The sequence below is a fragment of the Panthera uncia genome, assembly GCF_023721935.1.
Source record: "Panthera uncia isolate 11264 chromosome B3 unlocalized genomic scaffold, Puncia_PCG_1.0 HiC_scaffold_2, whole genome shotgun sequence".
Classification (NCBI taxonomy): domain Eukaryota; kingdom Metazoa; phylum Chordata; class Mammalia; order Carnivora; family Felidae; genus Panthera; species Panthera uncia.
In genome coordinates this window covers 5,680,906-5,700,077 of record NW_026057583.1, presented here as the reverse complement: position 1 = coordinate 5,700,077, position 19,172 = coordinate 5,680,906, and the positions used below count along the sequence as shown (strand labels likewise).

The following is a 19,172-nucleotide window of genomic DNA, read 5'->3' as shown; positions in this document are numbered from 1 at the left end:
ACATGTTTTTTCCATATACATATATATCAATATATATGTATATATTGATATCGATATATATATACATATATCAGTAACTAAAAAAGAATGTGCCGCAGGACAGAACCAGGGAAAGAGCCTCAAGGCACAGCACAACATACCTTCTCTGAGCCTGGTACAGAGTCATCTGATTGCTTTGACATAGCTTCGCACGTTAATTCACGGCCAGATGTGCCCCGCGGCGGTACACTTCCCTGTCGTCCACGTGGGGGTCTATATGGCGGTACAATTATTTGTGGAAATCCGGATACACATGTGATAACGCTGTCCCGAAAAATTCTTTACTGAGTAGCCAAACCACAGTCGGTGTCTTTTCTGTTTTACCTGCTCTTCGAATATCAAAACCCTGTAGCAGTGATTATACAAGATATCTTCTTAGGCCAATGGTAATGGAGAAGGCAGTAAGTCAATTTCCCCGCTTTCATGGTTTTGAGAAGGCAAAGGGAAAGAAAGAAAGAGCGTTTTAACCCAGGAGAACCTTCGCCTTGTCCTGATAGCCCAGACATCTGAGTGGCTGAGCGCAGCCTCAGTGGCCCCAGGGTGCGGGGCTCCCGCGCAGCGCGCCCGCCGGCCCCGCCCCCAGCCCGCCCGCCAAGCCGGGCGCCGCAGGGGGAGGGGGCGTGGCCTGCCCGGCGGAGCCAGCGCGCACGCGCAGCGGGGAAGGGGCGGGGCGCCTTCCCCGGAAGCGCCGCCTGGGCGCCACGTCCGCGCCCAGCGCCCCGCAGCCGCCGCCCCGGCCGGGAGCGGACCGGAGCGCCATGGGCCCCGCGGGCGCGCGTCCCGGCTCCCCGCCGTCGCCACCGCTGCTGCTGCTGCTGCTGCTGCTGCTGCTCCGGGCCGAGCGGCCGCGGGGCGCCGAGCTCACCTTCGAGCTGCCCGACAGCGCCAAGCAGTGCTTCCACGAGGACGTGGAGCGGGGCGCCAAGTTCTCCCTGGACTACCAGGTGAGGCCGCGCCCCGACGGGCGGCACTGCGGGCGGGCCGGGAGGCAGCGCTCTCGGCCCGCCTTGTCCCGCGTGTACTCAAGCACGGCAGTGGGGGCGGGAGGTGGGTTCGTGGTCGTACTCCCCGCTTCTCCAGGGTTTACAGGCGGAGGCGGGGTGAGCGCAGGGGAGGGGACAAGGCGCAGTGTTTACCAGCAAGCAGTCCTGTTGTGGCCATATGCTGCCGCTCCTGCACTCCCGCCTCCTCCCACAGACCGCCCGGCGCACGGGTGGGGACTGGTCTCGGGTGAGGGATCTGCCCCGGAGGTTTAGTGGGCAGATCTGGGGTTGGGGTGCCAGTGGGAATCCTCCCCAGAAGGCCACCTGCCCGTGGACACCTGCTCCCAGGCATTCCCGGGATGAGGTGGCGTGGGCAAGCAGGAGTGAAGCAGGCCCTTCATGGGTCCTCTCTGGCCAGAGCCACTGCAGGAGCCTTGTGCCTGGGGACAACATGGTGTGGGATGGCCTCTGGGTCGCTGGTATGGCCACTTTGACATCTCTGTGGACACCATGCAAATTGTGTCTGGGTTAACAGCCCTCCCCCCCCCCCCCTTACAATCACTAAAAACCGGTCATTATGAGGCTGGAGGGGCCTGGGAGGTGGTCTGGTCACTGCTAGGGCAGAAATGCCCTGTCAAAGGATGGCCACCTTGATTTCGGCACCTCCAGCAGCAGGGGGCCGACCACTTATAAAGGAAATCCTCCCATCTGTGCAACGAAGAACTTTGGAAGTGGATGTAGGCTGCTGACTGTGTCCCTCGATGGACGTTGGTTATAGCCGATGACCACCTGTGTGATTTTGCCCAATGCCCATCTTGTCACTCTTATGTTTATAAAGAGTTTGAACTGTGTCATTCCCAAGGACCCTCCCACCTCTGATGGCCACCGGGTCTATGAGCACTCTAATCTGTATTTGCTTTTTGCATTTGATCAGTAATAATATTAACATTCACGAGACCCGTCTGGCAATTTACTTGATCTCAGAGCCTCAGTTTCCTCTTCTGTAAAAGGGGAAGGATTAAGCTCATTGTGCCCTTGCAGAGCAAAACCTTGGGAAGTCGGGCAGACGGGCATTCAAATCTTAGCCCTGTCCCTTTCTAGCAGTGTGGCCATGGCGGATTTACTTAACCTCTCCCAACCTCAGTGTCGTCCCCAGGACGACCGAGAGCATCCCAGCACCTGTTCTAGGAAGTTCACGGTGGCCGGTCGGCATTGCACGCGCGCTGGTTGCCCCACTGGTAAAGCAGACGGTGGGTGTGTCTCTGGTTGTCAGGTCATTACCGGAGGCCACTATGACGTGGACTGCTACGTGGAGGACCCCCTGGGAAAGACCATCTACAGGGAAACCAAGAAGCAGTACGACAGCTTCACGCACCGGGCCGAGGTCAAGGGCGTTTATCAGTTTTGCTTCAGCAATGAGTTCTCCACCTTCTCTCACAAGACCGTCTACTTTGACTTCCAAGTGGGCGACGAGCCCCCCATCCTCCCAGACATGGGGAACAGGGTCACGGCCCTCACCCAGGTGAGTGGACGTCGGCGGCCGCGGGCCGGGCTCCGCCTTCAGCCCATTCTTCCCCTCGGGTCGGTCCTGGCCTGCACTCAGTCGCCCTGCCTCCAGCTCCTGGCCTGCGTGGCTCAGTGTTGGCCTCACCTCCTCCTGCGTTCAGTCCTAAACGACACGGTCCCCCTTGTGCTCTCCCTCTGCGTTGTTTCGCCAGATCCTCTGGAATTTCCGTGTTCCCACCGGCCTTTCAAACGGCATCGCTCGGGGGGGCGTCCGTGCCTGCCCCCCCCCCCCCCCCCCCCCCCCGCGTGTACAGTGTGTGTGCGTCATCAAGACCGAACGCCTGCTTCGTACGGTGTGTTGTTAGGGCCACTTGAGCTGCGACGGCAGATCAACCCCACGTGTCGGTGGCTTAACCCTGTGGCAGATCTTTTCTCACTCAAGCGGTAACTAGGTTGGTGGAGAGCTTTCCTCCACGGACTGACGTAGGAATCCGGGGTGCTGTCTGGTGGGCTCCCTGCTCCATTCCTCTGGGCTCTGAGCGGACTTCCTCCGGAAGTTCTTCAGACTCCCGGCCCGGGAGTCACTCGCCGAACTTCTGCTCAGCCCGTCGTTGCCAGGTGTCCCGCGGCCCCCTGGATGCCGGGAGGGCTGGCAGAGACAGTCTGCTTGGGGAGTGTACTCGCAGCCAGGGCCCCACACTCTGGAAGAGAATCGGGGATAGATGGCCGTGCATGGGCTCTCGGGGCCAGTGACAGACTGAGCCCAGGCTCCTTCGTCAGTCTCCCTCCTGCCCCTCACGTGCAGTGCAGGCTCTCGGCTTCCTGAGGCCCGCCCAGCAACCCGTGCCGTTTACCCTGGTATCCCCTGCCCCCGGTCGTGGCGCATGGCACAGACTTGCCACATGACCGCGTGGCGGGGCCCAGGGGACCCCGCAAGACAGGATTGACCGTCGGGGCTGCGCTGCTCCTGATCCAAAGCCAGAGCGTCTAAGTCTCCAGCGGGGCCAGGTCGCCTTCTGGGCGGCCTCTCGGTGGTCACGTGGTCACCCGCTCCCTTCCTCTGTGGCTCTGACCGTGGGTTCGTCTGCCCTCCCTGATCAGATGGGGGTTACCACCACCCAGTCCGGGGTGTGGCCTGGCCGCGGACGGCTATTGCAACGTAAGTTTATTAAAATGAAATTAAAAACTCGTTTCCTCGTTGGCCGCGTAGCCACATTTCCGGGGCCCAGCAGTCACAGGTGGCCAGTGGCCACGCGTGGCAGGTTCCGCCAGACGGCCCTGGGTCTGAGCCTGGCCGCGTGACCCGTGGCGTGTCCTGGGTGGGAGGTCCCACAGCCCGTACTCTTGGGAGTTCTGTGGCTCCCGACGCAACAGCCTCCGTGCTGAAGATGGGGTAACTCTGGAAGCGGAGCCAAAGGTCTCCCCCTCTAACCGGTGGAAGACGGATCGGGTAGGGAAAAGGCTTAATGGTGGTCACTGCGATCGAGAAATCCTTTCCTGGAGGCTTAGAATTAGATTTGGTTTTCTTGCAGGAAACTGACTACTCACCCCCTTCTGCGTGGCCGGATCTCCTGTTTTCTCCTACCCAGCCTCCAGAGGGGGTCCCTTCCCCTGGTACCTCTGACCACCCCGCCCGCCCCCACCCCCAGCCTTGAGCACCGTCTGTCTGTGTCTTCACCTGAGAGCCTGGCTCCCGTGTGGCGGGCATCTCCTGTGTGCTGGTGCCGGCTGGCGGCAGGCTGAGATGTGTGGTCATGTCAGTTAGCCACGGGGCGCTGTGGTCAGAGCTGTGGTTTAAGGGACGGCTCTCGGGAGGGGCCGGCAGGTGCCCGTCCCTCCCCAGACCTTGTTTTCTTGGCGTGGCTTGGATCCCCCATTGGCCCTGGCTCTTTTCTCACACCCCCTGCCCCCTCCCCAACCTCTTCCAGCACAGCGGTGGGCCAGAGGCCATGTTTTCTGGCCCCCGAATCCAAACTCTGATGGACGAGCGGGATCCAGAGTGACCAAGGTCCAGGCCGGGGCTAAGGCCACGGGGACTTGTCTACAGCTTGGGTCCCAGCCTGACCAGGCTCTCAGGAGAGGGCAGGGGCCGGGAGGGTGCCCCTGGGGCGGCCGAGCTTCCTGAGAGTCCGGGCAGATCCCAGCAGAGGCTGAAGGTTTTCCAGCGGAGGTCAGAGGCCCCGGGCCGCTCACTGGTCTTCCGGGGAGGATTAAAGGTTCTCCCACCTCTGCTCTGAGGTCAGCTCGTGCTTCCCTGGCTCCGAGTTCTTGAAGTCTGTAAGGACCCGAGTGCTCCTGTCCATGGGGGCCCCGTGGGGTGCAGGCTGGGGGACCTTGCTGGTGGTTGCAGGCTGAAGACTGGAGCATCGCCAGGCGGGACAGACAGGGTGAGACGCTGGTGTGGCAGCAGAGGAAGGGGACGGTCCCGGGAGGGGGACGGATCGGGGTGTCTCCAGGGAGCAACTGTCACGAGGCAGCAGTGACCGGAAACCCCGGGAGGCTCCCGGATTCCAGCCAGGGAACCAGCCAGGGCGGAAGCCACACTCCAGCCCAGGGGGCCCAGGGCCCTGAGCAAACAGGGTTCTTGGAAGCAGAAGGGATTCCGCAGGGTAGGAAGCAGGCTGGACGGGTTTCCTAACGGAAAGCTTGTGGTCACGGGCCATGCACTGGCACAGGCGGGGGTCCCAGTGATGGGGATGTAGTGTGCCTTTCTGGGCAGGGGGTACTTCGGGGGGGGGGTGCGCGTCATGTGCTGTGTTGCCCCTGGGTCCCCGTGGCCTTGATGCTGGGAGAGCTACGTTCCCGCCCGTTGCTGCTTTACCCTCCGGGACCTGATCTGAGACCTTCCTGTGAAGGCCACCACCGCCCTCTTCTCAGAACCGCGGTGCCGTCTCTGGCCTGTGGGTGGGACGCGGCCTCCGGCGTGGCGCCTCGCACGGCGGACCCGACGTGTCCTCTGCCTCGGGCCTCTGCACCTGTGACTTCAGGGTCCTCCCTGTCTCTCTTCCTCTTCCCTCCCTCCTTTTCCAGTGATTCTGGGCCCTGGGAGGAGCCTGCACCTGCCGACCTGCACTGCTGAGCCCCCCAGCCAGGCCCAGGGCCCAGGGAGCGCCCTCTCCGAGTGTCTGAATGAGCGTGGGACGGACCTAAGCGAAGAGGGTGGAATTCTAGCCCGGAAACCCACGTGGGCCCTTTGCTCGTGCTTAAAGGCAAAGTCTGTGTGTGCACGCATAGTGAGTGTGTGTGCGTGTGCAGGCCCCACAGGTGCGCATGCCTACGTGTGCGTCCCCGGCCCCCGCTGATCTCAGGGACACCCCGAACCTGCTTGTGGCGGGGCCCTCGGTGCCCACGTCTGTCCGCCGCTCTGCCCTGTCTTGCCCGCAGAACCGCAGTGACCGGTGCAGCTGGACTAGAGAGGCTTCCAGAAGTGCCGTGTCGTGATTTGGCCTGGACACAGGCTCGCAGAGTAGCCTGACCCCACGCCGCGGCCTCCTTCCTAGCCCTTCCCGGTTTATCCGCTGTTCATTCTGCGATGGCGGACGTGCCTTCGTGAGCTCCAGAAGCGTCACCTGAAGAGCTGGGGCGGGGGGTGGGGGGCGTCAGCGCCTACGAATGCCGCCGTGAGTCCGGCAGAGGTCTGTGCCCCGGGTGGTCCTGTTGTGGCCGGCATTTGGAGCCGGTTGACACATCAAGGAACTCGTTGGTGTCACGAGCCCTTCCAGGATCAGGTGGCCGCTTCTCAGCGTCTGACGCCTGTAGGTACGCGCCGCCTACCAAGTGTGGGGCAGGTGACGACGCCGGGCGCCAGCCCGAGATGACAGGGTGTGCGGGTGTCCCCGAGAAAGTGGGTTTGTGACCCTGGATTCTGCCCTTTGAACTGCTGCCCTGTGAAGCTCCCCTAATTCCACCTGGGTGGCAGTGACCCTGTCGCTTCCTGTCTGGGTGGCACTTTGCAGCTCTTCCCCATGGACCCGGGTGACAGCAGCCGCCCGCGTGTCCGCAGGAAACCGTAGCCCTGGCGGCAGACCACTCATCGGGTGGACACGATACGTGGCCTTGTAAACGCCGGGGCCGAAAGGAGGCCTCGTCCTCCCTCGCGTGGCCTGGTGTGGCGCCTGCCGTGGCCCGGAGTGAACAGCCCGTGAGGCAAGTAAGGGCGACGTTGCTTTTTGGCCACAGTCTCCTATTTGCCTCCCGGAAACAGTTCCATTTGTGACACAAGGGAGGGTGTTGGGGGTCAGTCAGGCGGTGGCTCCGTGACTCGGTCTCCCCTCCCTTCCTGCGCTCACGGTGTGGACAGTTCACCTCTGCGCTTCGGGGACCGAAGCAGGTGTCTCCGGGACGCGTTGCGAGCTTCTCTGGCCTTGTTGGGATAGAATCTTCTAGGTTTTGGATAAATGCGTGTCATAGGTCACCTGTGAGTGAGCCTCATGACCACCGCGGGCTTGTGACTCCCGCGGGCTTGTGACTCGTGGCGTAACCGAGCGTCCGAAGCGGACCACGTGCACCTCAGGGCCGCAGGCGGGCGGTCCGGGCCACGCGGGTCCCCAGGCTGGGTCGGGGTGAGGCCGGGGATCAGCTTCCGCGCTCGCCAGACTGTTGGCGGGTTCGGGTCCTTGTCGGCTGTTGTGCCCCGGCCCCCAGAGACCTCCTTCGGTCCCCGCACGTGCCTGTGTCCTCTAGGCTGGCAGCTGGAGCTCTGCTCCCTTTCAGCGGCTCCTGTGGTCAGGTCAGGCGCTGGGGTGGTGGCCGTGCCGTGTGACCTAGTCACAGCTCATCGTGTCGCGGGAGTGGGCAGGTGTGGGGGAGGGGGAACGGAGTCAAGGTTCTGCCTCAGTACGCGGAGCCGGGTGAAGGGGGTCCCACGTGAGCGTGTGTGTGTAAGCATGTGCGTTCATATGTGCGGTCGGGTGTGTGTGCATACACGAGAGGGGTGTCTTCCTGTGCCTGTGTGTGTACAGGAACAGGCCCCCACGACTGTGACTCACGTCTCTGAGCTCGGGCAGGTCACACGGCCTCTTGGAGCCTCAGTTTTCTCATCTGTGTGCGGGGCCAGCAGTCAGTCAGGCCTCCTACCAGCGGGGTGGCGATCCCCGCCCGCCACTGTCCCGAATGTTAGGTGAGACCCCAGGGCCGCGTTCGAAGGCCTAGGCTCGGGACTCAGACACGCGGGCTCCGCTCCTGACTCCGCCACCTCCTAATCGGAGCCTCGGGCTCGCTGTGCGGTTCCGGTGCCGGCGGCTCAGGGGACGTGGCCCCGGGTGTCAGCGTGGGCCATGTGCGGACTGCACGCTCCTCTCGGGGTTAGAACATGACTGCTCTTCTCCTCCCGCCCAGATGGAGTCGGCCTGTGTGACCATCCACGAGGCCCTGAAGACGGTGATTGACTCCCAGACGCATTACCGGCTCCGCGAGGCCCAGGACCGGGCGCGGGCGGAGGAGCTGAACAGCCGGGTCTCGTACTGGTCTGTCGGCGAGACTGTCGCCCTGTTCCTGGTCAGTTTCAGCCAGGTGCTGCTGCTGAAAAGCTTCTTCACCGAGAAGCGGCCCGCCCCCCGGGTGGCGCACTCCTAGTCCCTGCGCCCCGCCCCCAGCACGGAGCTGCCCTCCTAGGTCACGGGCTCCTGCTGGGCCGGAGGCAGAGCCACCCAGGGAGGGGCGGGGCGGGGGGGGGCACCGAGCTCCCAGGTGCCCGCTCCCGGTGTCCCGGCGGCCGGCGCCCACAGAGCCCGGTGACGGGGACGCATCTGACTGCGTTACGTGCGCGACGCCGAGAAGAGCGAGTGGTCAGGCTGAGACTGGCCGCTGTGCAGGGCCACAGGAAGTGACCCGCGTCTGGCCAGAGGAGGAACCCCGCGTGCCCAGGCCTCCTGGGGCGGCTCCGGGCGCTCCCTCTGCCCCACGGTGCCCGGGTCATCCGGCCTGTGTGTGTCCAGGCCTCTGTGCAGAAGAAGGGGTTCTTTAGTCCGCTTCCCTCTGTGGAGCTGTCTGTGCCTGGAGAAGCCGGGCCCCGGGGCGGGCGGCTTTGCAGAAATTTCCCGTCCCGGGTGAGCAGGGGTGCCCGCCATGGAAGCGGGAGGAAACCGGAGGCCGGTGCCCTCGGTCGGCTGTATCTCCCCGGAGGCAGCACGTGGTTTAATAAAAACGAAGCCTGAGCACCGTGGAGACCTGTGCCTTTATTTCTTTGCCCTGGAGGAGCTTACAGACGAATGGGGGCTGTGGGCGCCCGTGCAGACGGCGTGACGGAGCAAGGCTGCCCTCGCGGGGTGTGCGGGGTCTGTGTGCAGGCGTGCGCAGACCGCGGGTAAATCTCCCAGGCGAGCGGAAGCAGTGACTGGGGCCTTGGTTACTTTGTTGCCTCAGACTCGGGAGGTCACCGAGGAAGCAACGTCATCATGTGGTCCGGACAGAGGGGCCGAGAACAGGGAGAAGACGGGGAGTGGCTGTGCTACGTGCCATTTCAGCAGCCACGGCGTCTGCTTAAAACTCAAGTCAGACCGTGTCATTCTGGGTCACCCCCTTCCCGTGGCTCCACAGGTCCCTCGGGTCACGGCAGAGTCCTCGCTGTGGGCCGGGAGATCCCGCGTCATCGGCATACCGGCTGCCCTGCTCCCCTCTCTCACTCCACCCAGGTCTCCTTGCTGTTCCTATCACACACTGGGCCTTGCCTCTGCCCCAGGGCCTTTGCACATGCCGTTTCCAATTAGAACACCATCTCTCTGACACCTGCGTGGCCTCCTTTTGGCTAGATGTCACATTAGCAGCAAGATCTACCCTAACGAGTCCATTCGAGATGGCACCCTCTCACCTGCCCCGGCCTCCTCGTCTCCCTGTCCCTGCTTTTCTTCGAAGCTAGTTTTGTCACCACTGACACATACATGTACTTGTCTGTTTATTGTCCTTCTTACGCCACTACATGTAAACTCCATGCCGTGTCCTTGGTCCCCAGAATAGCGCCTGCCACGTGCTAAGGTCTTAATACATTATTAGTTACTGAATGTATAGCGTTGCCTGTTCGTAAGAAGTTAATGCATTACTGATCACATGTCTCCGTAATAGCTCTCGAAGGAAGATCCGACGTTTGCCTTAAAGTACCTCTACCAAGAAATCCGAAGCCCGCGCCGTCTGGCAGGTGTGAACGCGTCGTGGGCGAGGTGCACTGGGACACGTCACGTGGAAACGAAGCTCCGTGAGGCTTACTTAGCTTAGTTGAAAGATAAATACTGCTTATCTGTGCCTATGTCCCTGATGGCATTTCCTCTCCCTTATTTAAAAAATTAATGCCCCGCTCAACTTAAAGCAGGACAGAGGTGGGGAGGAAGGAAATGACAGGTGTTGCAGATTCTGCGAAGTGAGGGTCAGAACAGAGCTCTGGATACACGGAAGCCCCGGGGCGGGCAGCCCGGGAAGAGGCCGCCGCCCTCTGACCGTGTAGGTGGGTGTGCAGGTGGAGGCGTGCGTGTGTGTCTTCCAGCCCCGTGTGAGACCACGTGAGTGAATGTGCCCCGCGCAGCGCTGGGCTCAGACCCGCCGATTCCCTCTTTCGTCACTCTCTCCAACAAGACGAGTAAATAAACCAGACATAGTGGGACCTGAGAGGCTTCGAACGTCGAAATCTAAATGTGAAAACGTACAGCCAGCCGTTCGCGGCGTTCCCTGCCGGGAGGACGTTCAGCAGCTTGCAGTGGCTTGTCACCGGATGTCCCTGCCCGTGTGCTGTGCTCCTGTGACGGGTCCTTGGTTCTGCCGCTCACGGACAAGCCTTGCAGAACTTGATGGGAAATAGTTGCCTGCCTGAGGCCAGCGAGGGCGGCAGAGCCCAGACAGGGCCATTCCGCTTTCTAAGAAGCTTCTGTGTGTCCGGGGGTTCGTGTGAGAGACCCAGGGGCTACAGGAGGAAGTGCCCCGCGTGTGAACTCCCAGAGGGCACCTGGCCTGCTGGAGAGGAGGCCGCTGCTGCCGCGACTCTCGGGGGCGCCCACAGACCACGCTGTTCACGCTCCCTCTTGGAGTGCGAGGCCACGGTGGTTTTAACAAGTCACGTCTCTTACTAGTCGTGTCCCTCGCGGAGGGAACGAGGCCCAGGTAGGTGAGGGGGGGCTGGGGGACACGGGGTCCCAGCTCTGCCGGACAGCCTTCAGAAGGGCGTCTGGCTTCTCCCGTGGCTTGCCCTCGCAGAGCATCTATGTGAGCTGCGTGTCCGTTTCATTTTTGACTTGTCGTATTTTAGGCAGTTGAAGTATTAACTGGAGTCTCTCTAATTCGCCACACAGGGCAGCTCATCTTAACGGGACTGGTTCTCAGGCAGGTGCGACCCTGGGGTGGGGGGACTGCGTGTGTGAAGCGATCCTCGGTTTGTGCGTTTTACAGCCAGCGCTCACGAACGCGCTGGGTGTGTTGCCCTCGGACCGGCAGCTGGAGGCTGCGCAACAGGGGAGCGTGTGCGCGCGTGTGTGTGCGATGTGTGTGTGCGTGTGCACGGTGTGTGTCTTAGTTTGTGTGCGTGTAAGCACGTGTGTGGTACGCGTGCACAGGCCTGTGTGTAAGAGTAGGCTGACGCATCCCGTGCCCTCTTCAGGGCGGTGGCCTGGCGAGCGGCCGTCCTCCAGACGCGGCCTGCAGGGACTACGGAAGCAGGCAGGGCGCGAGCGTCCGAGGACGCGTTCTGTGCCCGCGACCTCGGGGAGGTGGAACAGCGTGTGCAGGAGCGGGAAGGGGCCGGGGCCGGGCCGGCACTGACGAGGGGACTTGGAGGACGGACCGAGGCCCCGCGCCCGCCTGTCCTGCCTGTCGGCCCGAGGCCACCAGGGCCCCCCGGAGGTCAGGAAGCCGGGACCAGCGGCCCGAACGGCGAGCCTGTGGGGCGAGGGCACGGCAGACCCGACTGGCGAGCGGCTGATGGAGACGGGTTCCAGCTGCCCCCGGGCGTCCCCTCTTCCCTGCTGTGTCCCCGCGAGTACCCGGGGCGGGGGGTTAAGGTGCCGTGTGAGCAACCTGTCAGGTCCTGCTCTGCGCTGCGATTCTGCGTCCGGGGCGCCCTCCTCCCTCCTCGACTCTCCGGAAGACGCCGACCAGGGCCTGGCCTTGGCTTCTGGTTGTGCACGTTCCCAGGCCCGGGGAGCCTGAGCGCGCAGGCCGGGCAAACAGGCCCCGAGGGTCGCACGGAGCCACGCGACACGCCGTGGGGGGGGGGGGGGGGGGGGGGGGGCACTAAGGAATCTACTCCTGAAATCGTTGTTGCGCTATATGCTAATTTGGGTGTAAATTTTAAAAAAATAAAAAATAAGATAAAAAGACTATGTAACCAATTAAACAGAAACTCTCCGACAAAAGTGTAAGATCCAAGTACATTTCCTTTAACAGACGGAGAGACGCGGACATTCAAAAAAGGACGAAAAAACTTGCCGGGAAAATACGCAGCAGACGAGGAGGTAATCTGGCAGAACCCCGTTGAGGCCAAGTGTCCCCCAACAGGAGAGTGACGCGTAATTGTGACACAGTGAGACGTGCACGCGTCCGCCTCCGTCCCCGGGTCCAGGCTCGGCTGCCGAGCCCCTTGTAGTTCCCCACGCGATCAGAGCACCAGGAACCGCTTGTTCTGGTACCTGGCCTTGACCCTGGGTCCCGACACGGCGCTCCTGGATCCTTTGTTCTAACGCGGCTGCGGATTTAAGAAATAATCCTAATCACGGCCACCGTGGAAGGAATCACTCTCCGCTCTTCCTGTGAGCAAACCCAAGCGGGAGACGCTTGCTGTGTGTCCCCTCGTTTAGCTCTCCAAATGGCTTTCTGACGCGGGGACTCTCAACGTTCCCGTTTTACCGTGGGGAAACTGAGGCACGGATCATTTACTCAGGTTTTCCCAAAGCCGTCCGGCTAGTACCGTCCGGCTGGTAAGAGTAAACTGAGCCATGCTTTTTACTTCTCTCAAGAGGCTCTGAAAGATAAATGGCTTAGTAAAACCCATTCCTGGTGAAAGCTTTGGATACAGGAGTGGTTGGCCGGGGGTGAGGAAGGGTCGCAGGGGAATGTGGCTCAGGCTGGAGCTGCTGATTCTGTCCTTTGTGAATGTGGTGCCACCGAGGGGGGGACGTTTCTTCCAGACTGGTGTACGAGAAACGGAGACACAGACACGACAGGACTTACCGTAGGTTTGCTGTGAGAACTGACGCTCACGCTTACGGACGCTGAGAAGTCCCCGCGTCTGCCAGATGCAAGCCGGCGAGACCAGGAGGGCCAGAGGTGGTGTTTGGTCTGAGGCCGAGGGGTCTGTGGTGGAAACCCGGGCCCGAGTCAGAGCCCGGGAACAAAGAGCCTGGCGTCTGCGGGCGGGGGAGGACGGGCGTCTGGCTCGAGCAGAGGCACGGTCACCCTTCAGCCCGGTGAGTAAGGTACCGGGCACCAAGCGTGGAGTCGGGCGGGGCCCCCGGTCCAGCCGCCCCTGGCCGCGTGCGGCCACTCAGGGTGACCCGCTGCCGGGCCGGGCGTCTTCCGTCTGCGGTGAGAGCGAAGTCCCCGAAGGGAAGTGGCGTGAACGCACGTCGTGCCCGGTCAGCGCTGCTCCAGCTGCTGTGCCGAGTCCCTTGATGGCTTTTCCCGGAAACACTCGGGGCATTTCCTTTTCCGAGGGCTGCCGCGATACGAGAAACGACCACAAGAGGTCAGGGTGGAAACGCCAGTAAGGCTCACCTCGGCTCTGAGGGCCGGGCTGGTTCTCCCGCAGAACCTCCGTTCAGAACCTCCCAGCGAAGGCACCTTGCAATTCTCCCACTTGCAACTGGGATGATGCACGTTTGCTGCGGCGAACAGTCACATCAGAGAGTAGCTTGGGTGCGGCTGGAGGTGCTGGAGGAGGTGGGGGAGGAGGAGGAGTTGATGGAGCAGGAGGACGGGGATGTGGAGGAGGTGGAGGAGGAGGTGGAGTTGATGGAGGAGGAGGACGGGGATGTGGAGGAGGAGGAGGAGGAGAAGGCAGAGGAGGAGGAGGAGGAGGAGGAGGTGGAGGAGGAGGAGCAGTTGATGGAGGAGGAGGACGGGGATGTGGAGGAGGTGGAGGTGGAGGAGCAGTGGGAGGAGGTGGAGGAGGCAGAGGAGGTGGATGTGGAAGAGGAGGAGGAGGAGGCTGAGGAGGTGGAGGAGGAGAAGGGGGTGGAAGAGGAGGAGGAGGAGGTGGAGGCAGAATGACATCAGTAAGAAAGCAAATCCTGGGGCGCCTGGGTGACTCATTGTCACGTGTCCGATTTCAGCTCGTGATCTGAGGTTCATGACTTCGAGCCCCGCATCGGGCTCTGTGCCGACAGCTCGGAGCCTGGAGCCTGTTTCAGATTCTGTGTCTTCTTCTCTCTCTGCCCCTTCCCGTCTCTGTCTCTCTCTCTCTGTCTCTGTCTCTCTCAAGTAAATAAGTAAATAAACATTGGGGCGCCTGGGTGGCTCAGTCGGTTGACTGTCCGACTTCGGCTCAGGTCATGATCTCACAGTTTCTGGGTTCCAGCCCCGCGTCGGGCTCTGTGCTGACAGCTCAGAGCCTGGATCCTGCTTCGGATTCTGTGTCTCCCGCTCTTTCTGCCCCTCCCCCCCCCCCCCCCCCCCCCCACTCTGTGTCTCTCTCAAGTATAAAGACACATTAGAAAACTCACTCATTCGTGCATCCACGGATTCACCGAGCCACGTGATGACAGGGGTCCAGGCTCGAGGCAGGGCATGGCTCGGGGAAGCCAGGACTCGGGCTGGCCGGAGCGCGGGGGCGGGGCCACAGGTGCACGAGGGACAGCGAGGATGGGGAGGCAGGTGAGGGCCAGCAGAACAGTCTGGGTCACCGTAAGAGAGGGTTGGGCTTCATCCTCGGAGGGCTTTTAGGGACAGGCTTTGGGAGGGTCACTGGCTCCCCCTCGCCCCCCGTGTGGAGCGCCACCTGCCGTGCCCAGGGGGCTGGAGAAGAGGGTTGTGGGCGCTCGTTGGCTCCTGCTCCCTCGCCACACGCTGACAGGGGACGTCATGCCTGCCCCAGCACGGGCTCGTCTCCACGCGAGAGGCTTGTGTCCTTCTGTCTCAGGGATGAGCAACCACAGACAGGAGCTCGTGATCGATGCCAGTGGTTCTCGACGGGGAGAACCGTGACCCTGGGGGGACACTTGGGGGCTGCCCCCTTGGCAGTGTCTGGACGTACTTTTGGTTGTCACAAGTGGGGAGGAGGCATCCGGGGAGGGGGGCGTCCAGGATGCCACTGAACATCCATCCGGCCGTGCAAAGGCAGCCTCCGCAGCAAAGCCGTGGACCCCAAAATGCCAGGGGTGCCTGGGTTGAGAAGCCCTGGGTCTATCCAAGGATACAGGATAAAAGGGATGAAACACTGGGGAAAACACACTGAAAATGGAAAACACTTACCAACAACGTTGGCATGGGGCAGATAAAAATTGTGACCAAACGTGTCATCATCATATTAAAAACAAGGAAGTCACTGCCTCTACAAAGATCTTGAAGCAGAGATACAAGCTGTAAAACTGGCGAAAAAGAACTAACCTCAAGTGTTTCTGACACGCAGACACGGGTAGAGGGTACACTCCCCTATTTGAAGGTAGCGCTGGCCGGCTCACAGAGCCAAGATCTCGCACAGTCTGCACGGCGTGTGCAAGCTGTGGCCCGCCAGAAACACCGCCAGAGCCCCCGGTTACCGGCAAACTTGGGAACAGAAGGGTTGGCAAAGGGGTACCGTGAGGATAAAAACAAACGCGAAAAGGAAGTGATGCTCACAGCTTGGAGACAAGAAGCAGCTCCTCTCTGTTTCCTGCTTTCTGCTCAGCAGTTTCCAGAGAGGCAAACACTTGAAGCCTTGGCTTGGGAGGGGGTCCTTCTACTTATGATACAATGTCCAGAAGGAGAAAGAAGGGAGTCCCGCCGCGTGGATGTTTACATTGTCGCACGGTAAAACCCGTGTGTGCGCTCTAAAGAGAACCCAAGACAGACTGGGAGAGGCTTCAGCTTGCAACTCGTAACCATAAGGACAACGGTCCCAGTGAATTGAGTAATCGATTCGGTGACCACTTATTGAACATCTATGTGCTGCACACTTGGGAGGTAATAACATAGAAACAAACTTCCTGCCCTCGTGAAGTTTACGTTCTCCAGAACAGTCTCGACACAGACGACCCAGTAAATAGGTGTGAGGTCAGGTCGCGATGGTGCGGTGAGGACAGGTGACGTGGGGTGTGCGGTAATGGAGTGAGACAGGAATTAGTGGGGCTGGGTTCAAGGATAGGCTCACTGATGAGATGGCGTTTGAGCAGGAACGTTCCAGCTGGAAGAGCAAGTGCAAAGGCCCTGAGGCAGAGTTTCAGGGCACGTTTGGGGAACATCGGAATAGAACGATAGGTGTGCCAGTGAGCAGGGGGGCTAGCGGGACAGCTCAGGAGACCGTCTGGGTCACGGTGAGACTACATTCTTTATGCACAAGTGAGGCGGGAAGCCAGCACGGAGGTAGCATAGTCAAATTGTTCTTCTGCAGTTTTGAGTTTTAAATGTTCTTATTTTGAAATGATTCTAAGTTCACGGGAAGTTGCAGAAGGAGCACAGAACAGCCAAATCTGGAGCCCCTGACGACACCCCGTGCTGGTGAGAACGTGGAGCAGAAAGTCTCGTTCGTTGCTGGAGGGGACGTGGTGCGGCCACCCCGGGAGACAGCGTGGCGGTTCCCACAAAACCCCACACGTGACCCAGCGCCTTCGCGGCTCGGCATTAACCCCAAGGAATAGACAAATCAGGTCCACGCGAGAACCTGCGCACGGCCGTCTGCAGCAGCTTTGGTCGTAATCGCCAAAACTCGGAGCAGCCAAGATGCCCTTCCGTGGGTGATGGATAAACTCTGGTCCATCCGGACAACGGAATATCATTCAGCATCAGCGGGAAATGAGCGAAAGGAGCCAGTCTGAAAGGCTACCTGTTACGTGGTCCCGACCACGTGACATTCTGGGAAAGGCAAAACCGTGGAATCGAAGTATAGTGACACACAATGTTATATTAGTGTTGGGTGTGCAACACAGTGATTCAACAGTCCCACACGACGCGAAATGCTCCCCGAACCACCTGTCACCATACGGTGTTACTATAACGTTGACTCTATTCCCTGTGCTGTATTTTTGACCCCTGCGACTTATTTATTTTATGACTGGATGGTTACGCCTCTTGATCCCCTTCGCGTATTTTGCCCATCCCCCCCACCCCCTCCCCTCTGGCCGGGGAGCCTTGTTTGCTCGTTTGTTTTACAGATTCCACATACGAGTGAAATCATACGGTATTTGTCTTTCTCGGACTTATTTCACTTAGCGTTACACTCTCTAGATCCATCCACGTCGTTGCAAATGGCAAGACCTCGTTCCTTTTTATGGCTGAGTAGTATTCTAGTGCGTGTATATAGCGTATCTTCTTTGTTCGTCATTTGATGGACACGTGGCTGCTTCCACGTCTTGGCTACTGTACACAACGCTGCTGGGAACAGAGGGGTGCTTTTCTCTTCTCGACGTAATGTTTTTGTGTTCTTCACGTAAACACTCAGAAATGGAATGACTAGGTCATAGGGTAGTTCTGTTTTTTAATTTTTCAGGACCCTCTGCACTGATTTCCGCAGCGGCTGCTCTGATTTGCATCTAGGAGGGCCTTTTCTTCCTGCCTTGTGCGGACAGCACAGCGTCCCTGCATTTACTAGGGGTGTCATGGGGGGGACACGAGAGCAATGCCCCTGACCTTGTATGTCAGAGCTACTGCTCCGGACACCCCGTGAGACACTTGGACAAATTGGATTCTGCCCGGGAGGAGAGACCAGGTAGAGGAGGAAGCTTGTGTAGCCAGAAGGAGAAAACGATGCAGTGCAGAACAGGAACAGGCTGTGTGTGCGTCTGCACACTTAGACGGGACGTTGTGGGGATGGCGGTAGGATGGGAATCAAGGTGGGTCACGGTGGGTGGACGAGAGCCGAGGGAAGGGTGGCCAGGAGCGGCATCCACGGTAAGCCCCCCGCCTCCCCGCCCCCAGGTATCTGGGGATTCGAATCCGCTCAGAAATGCACAGGACGGTTGGGCTGGGGCCGGGCGCTGGGTGGGCCCCACACGGGACAGGGGATGGGACCTGAGCCATGTTAGCCGTGTGTTAGAGCGCCGGGTTTGCACGGGCACCCTGATCACGCTGTCGGAGGAAGCAGGGTTGTTTAGGGTGGAAAACGGCAGCCTCTGGGGTCACCTAGTTTCTGTCTTTAACTTCCAACGGGATGTTGCTGAGGCACAAGAAAGAGACCAGTTCTGTGTAGACTCAAGGGCAGAAGAGAAGGGGAATTAATACCTACCACGGTGGGTATTTGACGCTCCGGGTTCTGTGATGAGGCTGTTTGACCTTCCGGGTCCTGTGATGAGGGCTCACTGCTCACACTCGCAGCCGTATACTGTGGCCTGACGCTGCACCCTGGATATCCCTCCACGGCATGAAATCCGAGCGTCGCACCCACAGGGTTCCACGTGGGTTCCGGGTGTCCGCAGGAGACAGCACCCTCAGCTCTGTGCACCTGACCCGTGTGCCATGTGATGATGTCACTTCCTGTGTGTGCCGTGAGGTGGGAGACTGAGGGAGCGCTGGGTGAGCCGGTGTCGTCCCGGGTCACACGAATTCGCGCGTACTATCCCCCATGATACATGCAGCTGATATTTTTATCCAGTCCCTGCATCAGGCTCCACGTCCGCCCCCCGCCAGCGGTGTGGATCGGGGAGACTCAGGACTGTCCTGCCCGAGCTCCTTCACCTGTAACAGGAGGACACCGAGTTTTGTCTCTTGTAATTGTGTGAGAATGAGTTGAGGTAACTCCGCCGAAAGCATCTCATTTTAAATTGTAAACTAGATGACGTTCGATGTTATGGTCTACACGTACTTTGCCCCCCTCGCTATGGAGCTGCTCATCCCGAGTTATCTCAACTGAAAGCCTTAGAAGGAACATGAGATTTCAGAACGAGCCAGGTTATCACAGAAATATGGCAAACTCAATCACAAGCGTTAACCACTTGCCTCACGTAATTAGTAAAAGATCTCATTATCTGAACATAAGATAACTGTAGGAATTAACAAAATTCCGTTTGGGGTCAGTGAGAAGGAGAACAAAAGTTTGCTGACGTCACGAACTCTGGCTTAGTTTACACGATTTATATTTATATTTATAGTTTTTACACGATTTATAATTCCTGGAGAGCAAACGCGATACAGCAAACCAACTGGTGAACACATTGAATATAATTGCAATGGGAGGTTTTGGGGGGACTTTACCAAACTATTTAAAGTTAACACAGAAGATTGATTTATGTGTGTGAATAGTTGTGGACATTTAAAAAAGAGGGAGAACGTGTGTTGTCACATAATCTACTGTCTCAGAGTTACAGGCCGAAAACCGTGTGGCCGGGTGCCGACTGGTCAACCAAATTGTCCGGATTCAGGGGCAGGTGCACAGGACAGCTCATGGGGCAGGGTGCACTGGTCAGAAACACGTTTGATCAGATCACTGATCACAGATCACATGGCTGGATTTTGTGTCTCATACCTGCCATAGCTCAGCATAAATTCCAGGTGGATTTGAATGCTAAAAAAAAAAAAGAAAAGAAGAAAGAAAGAAAAAAA

At 59.6% G+C, this 19,172-nt stretch overlaps 1 protein-coding gene across 4 annotated transcripts in view; it reads left to right on the top strand.

The window, feature by feature from the left end:
• Window positions 1-715: 715 nt before the first annotated feature.
• The window catches only part of TMED3 (transmembrane p24 trafficking protein 3), an 87,922-nt gene continuing 69,465 nt past the window's right edge, over window positions 716-19,172 (top strand). For 2 of the 4 annotated variants that reach the window (XM_049614381.1, XM_049614382.1), the window contains exons 1-2: window positions 716-983; window positions 2,296-2,544. In XM_049614381.1, the coding sequence (XP_049470338.1) occupies window positions 798-983; window positions 2,296-2,544 (435 nt within the window). In that variant the 5' untranslated portion in view covers window positions 716-797. Of the gene's footprint in view, window positions 984-2,295; window positions 2,545-5,558; window positions 7,284-7,865; window positions 8,685-19,172 lie in introns of those variants that run through there. The other 2 variants (XM_049614380.1, XM_049614383.1) reach the window with 2 other exon arrangements.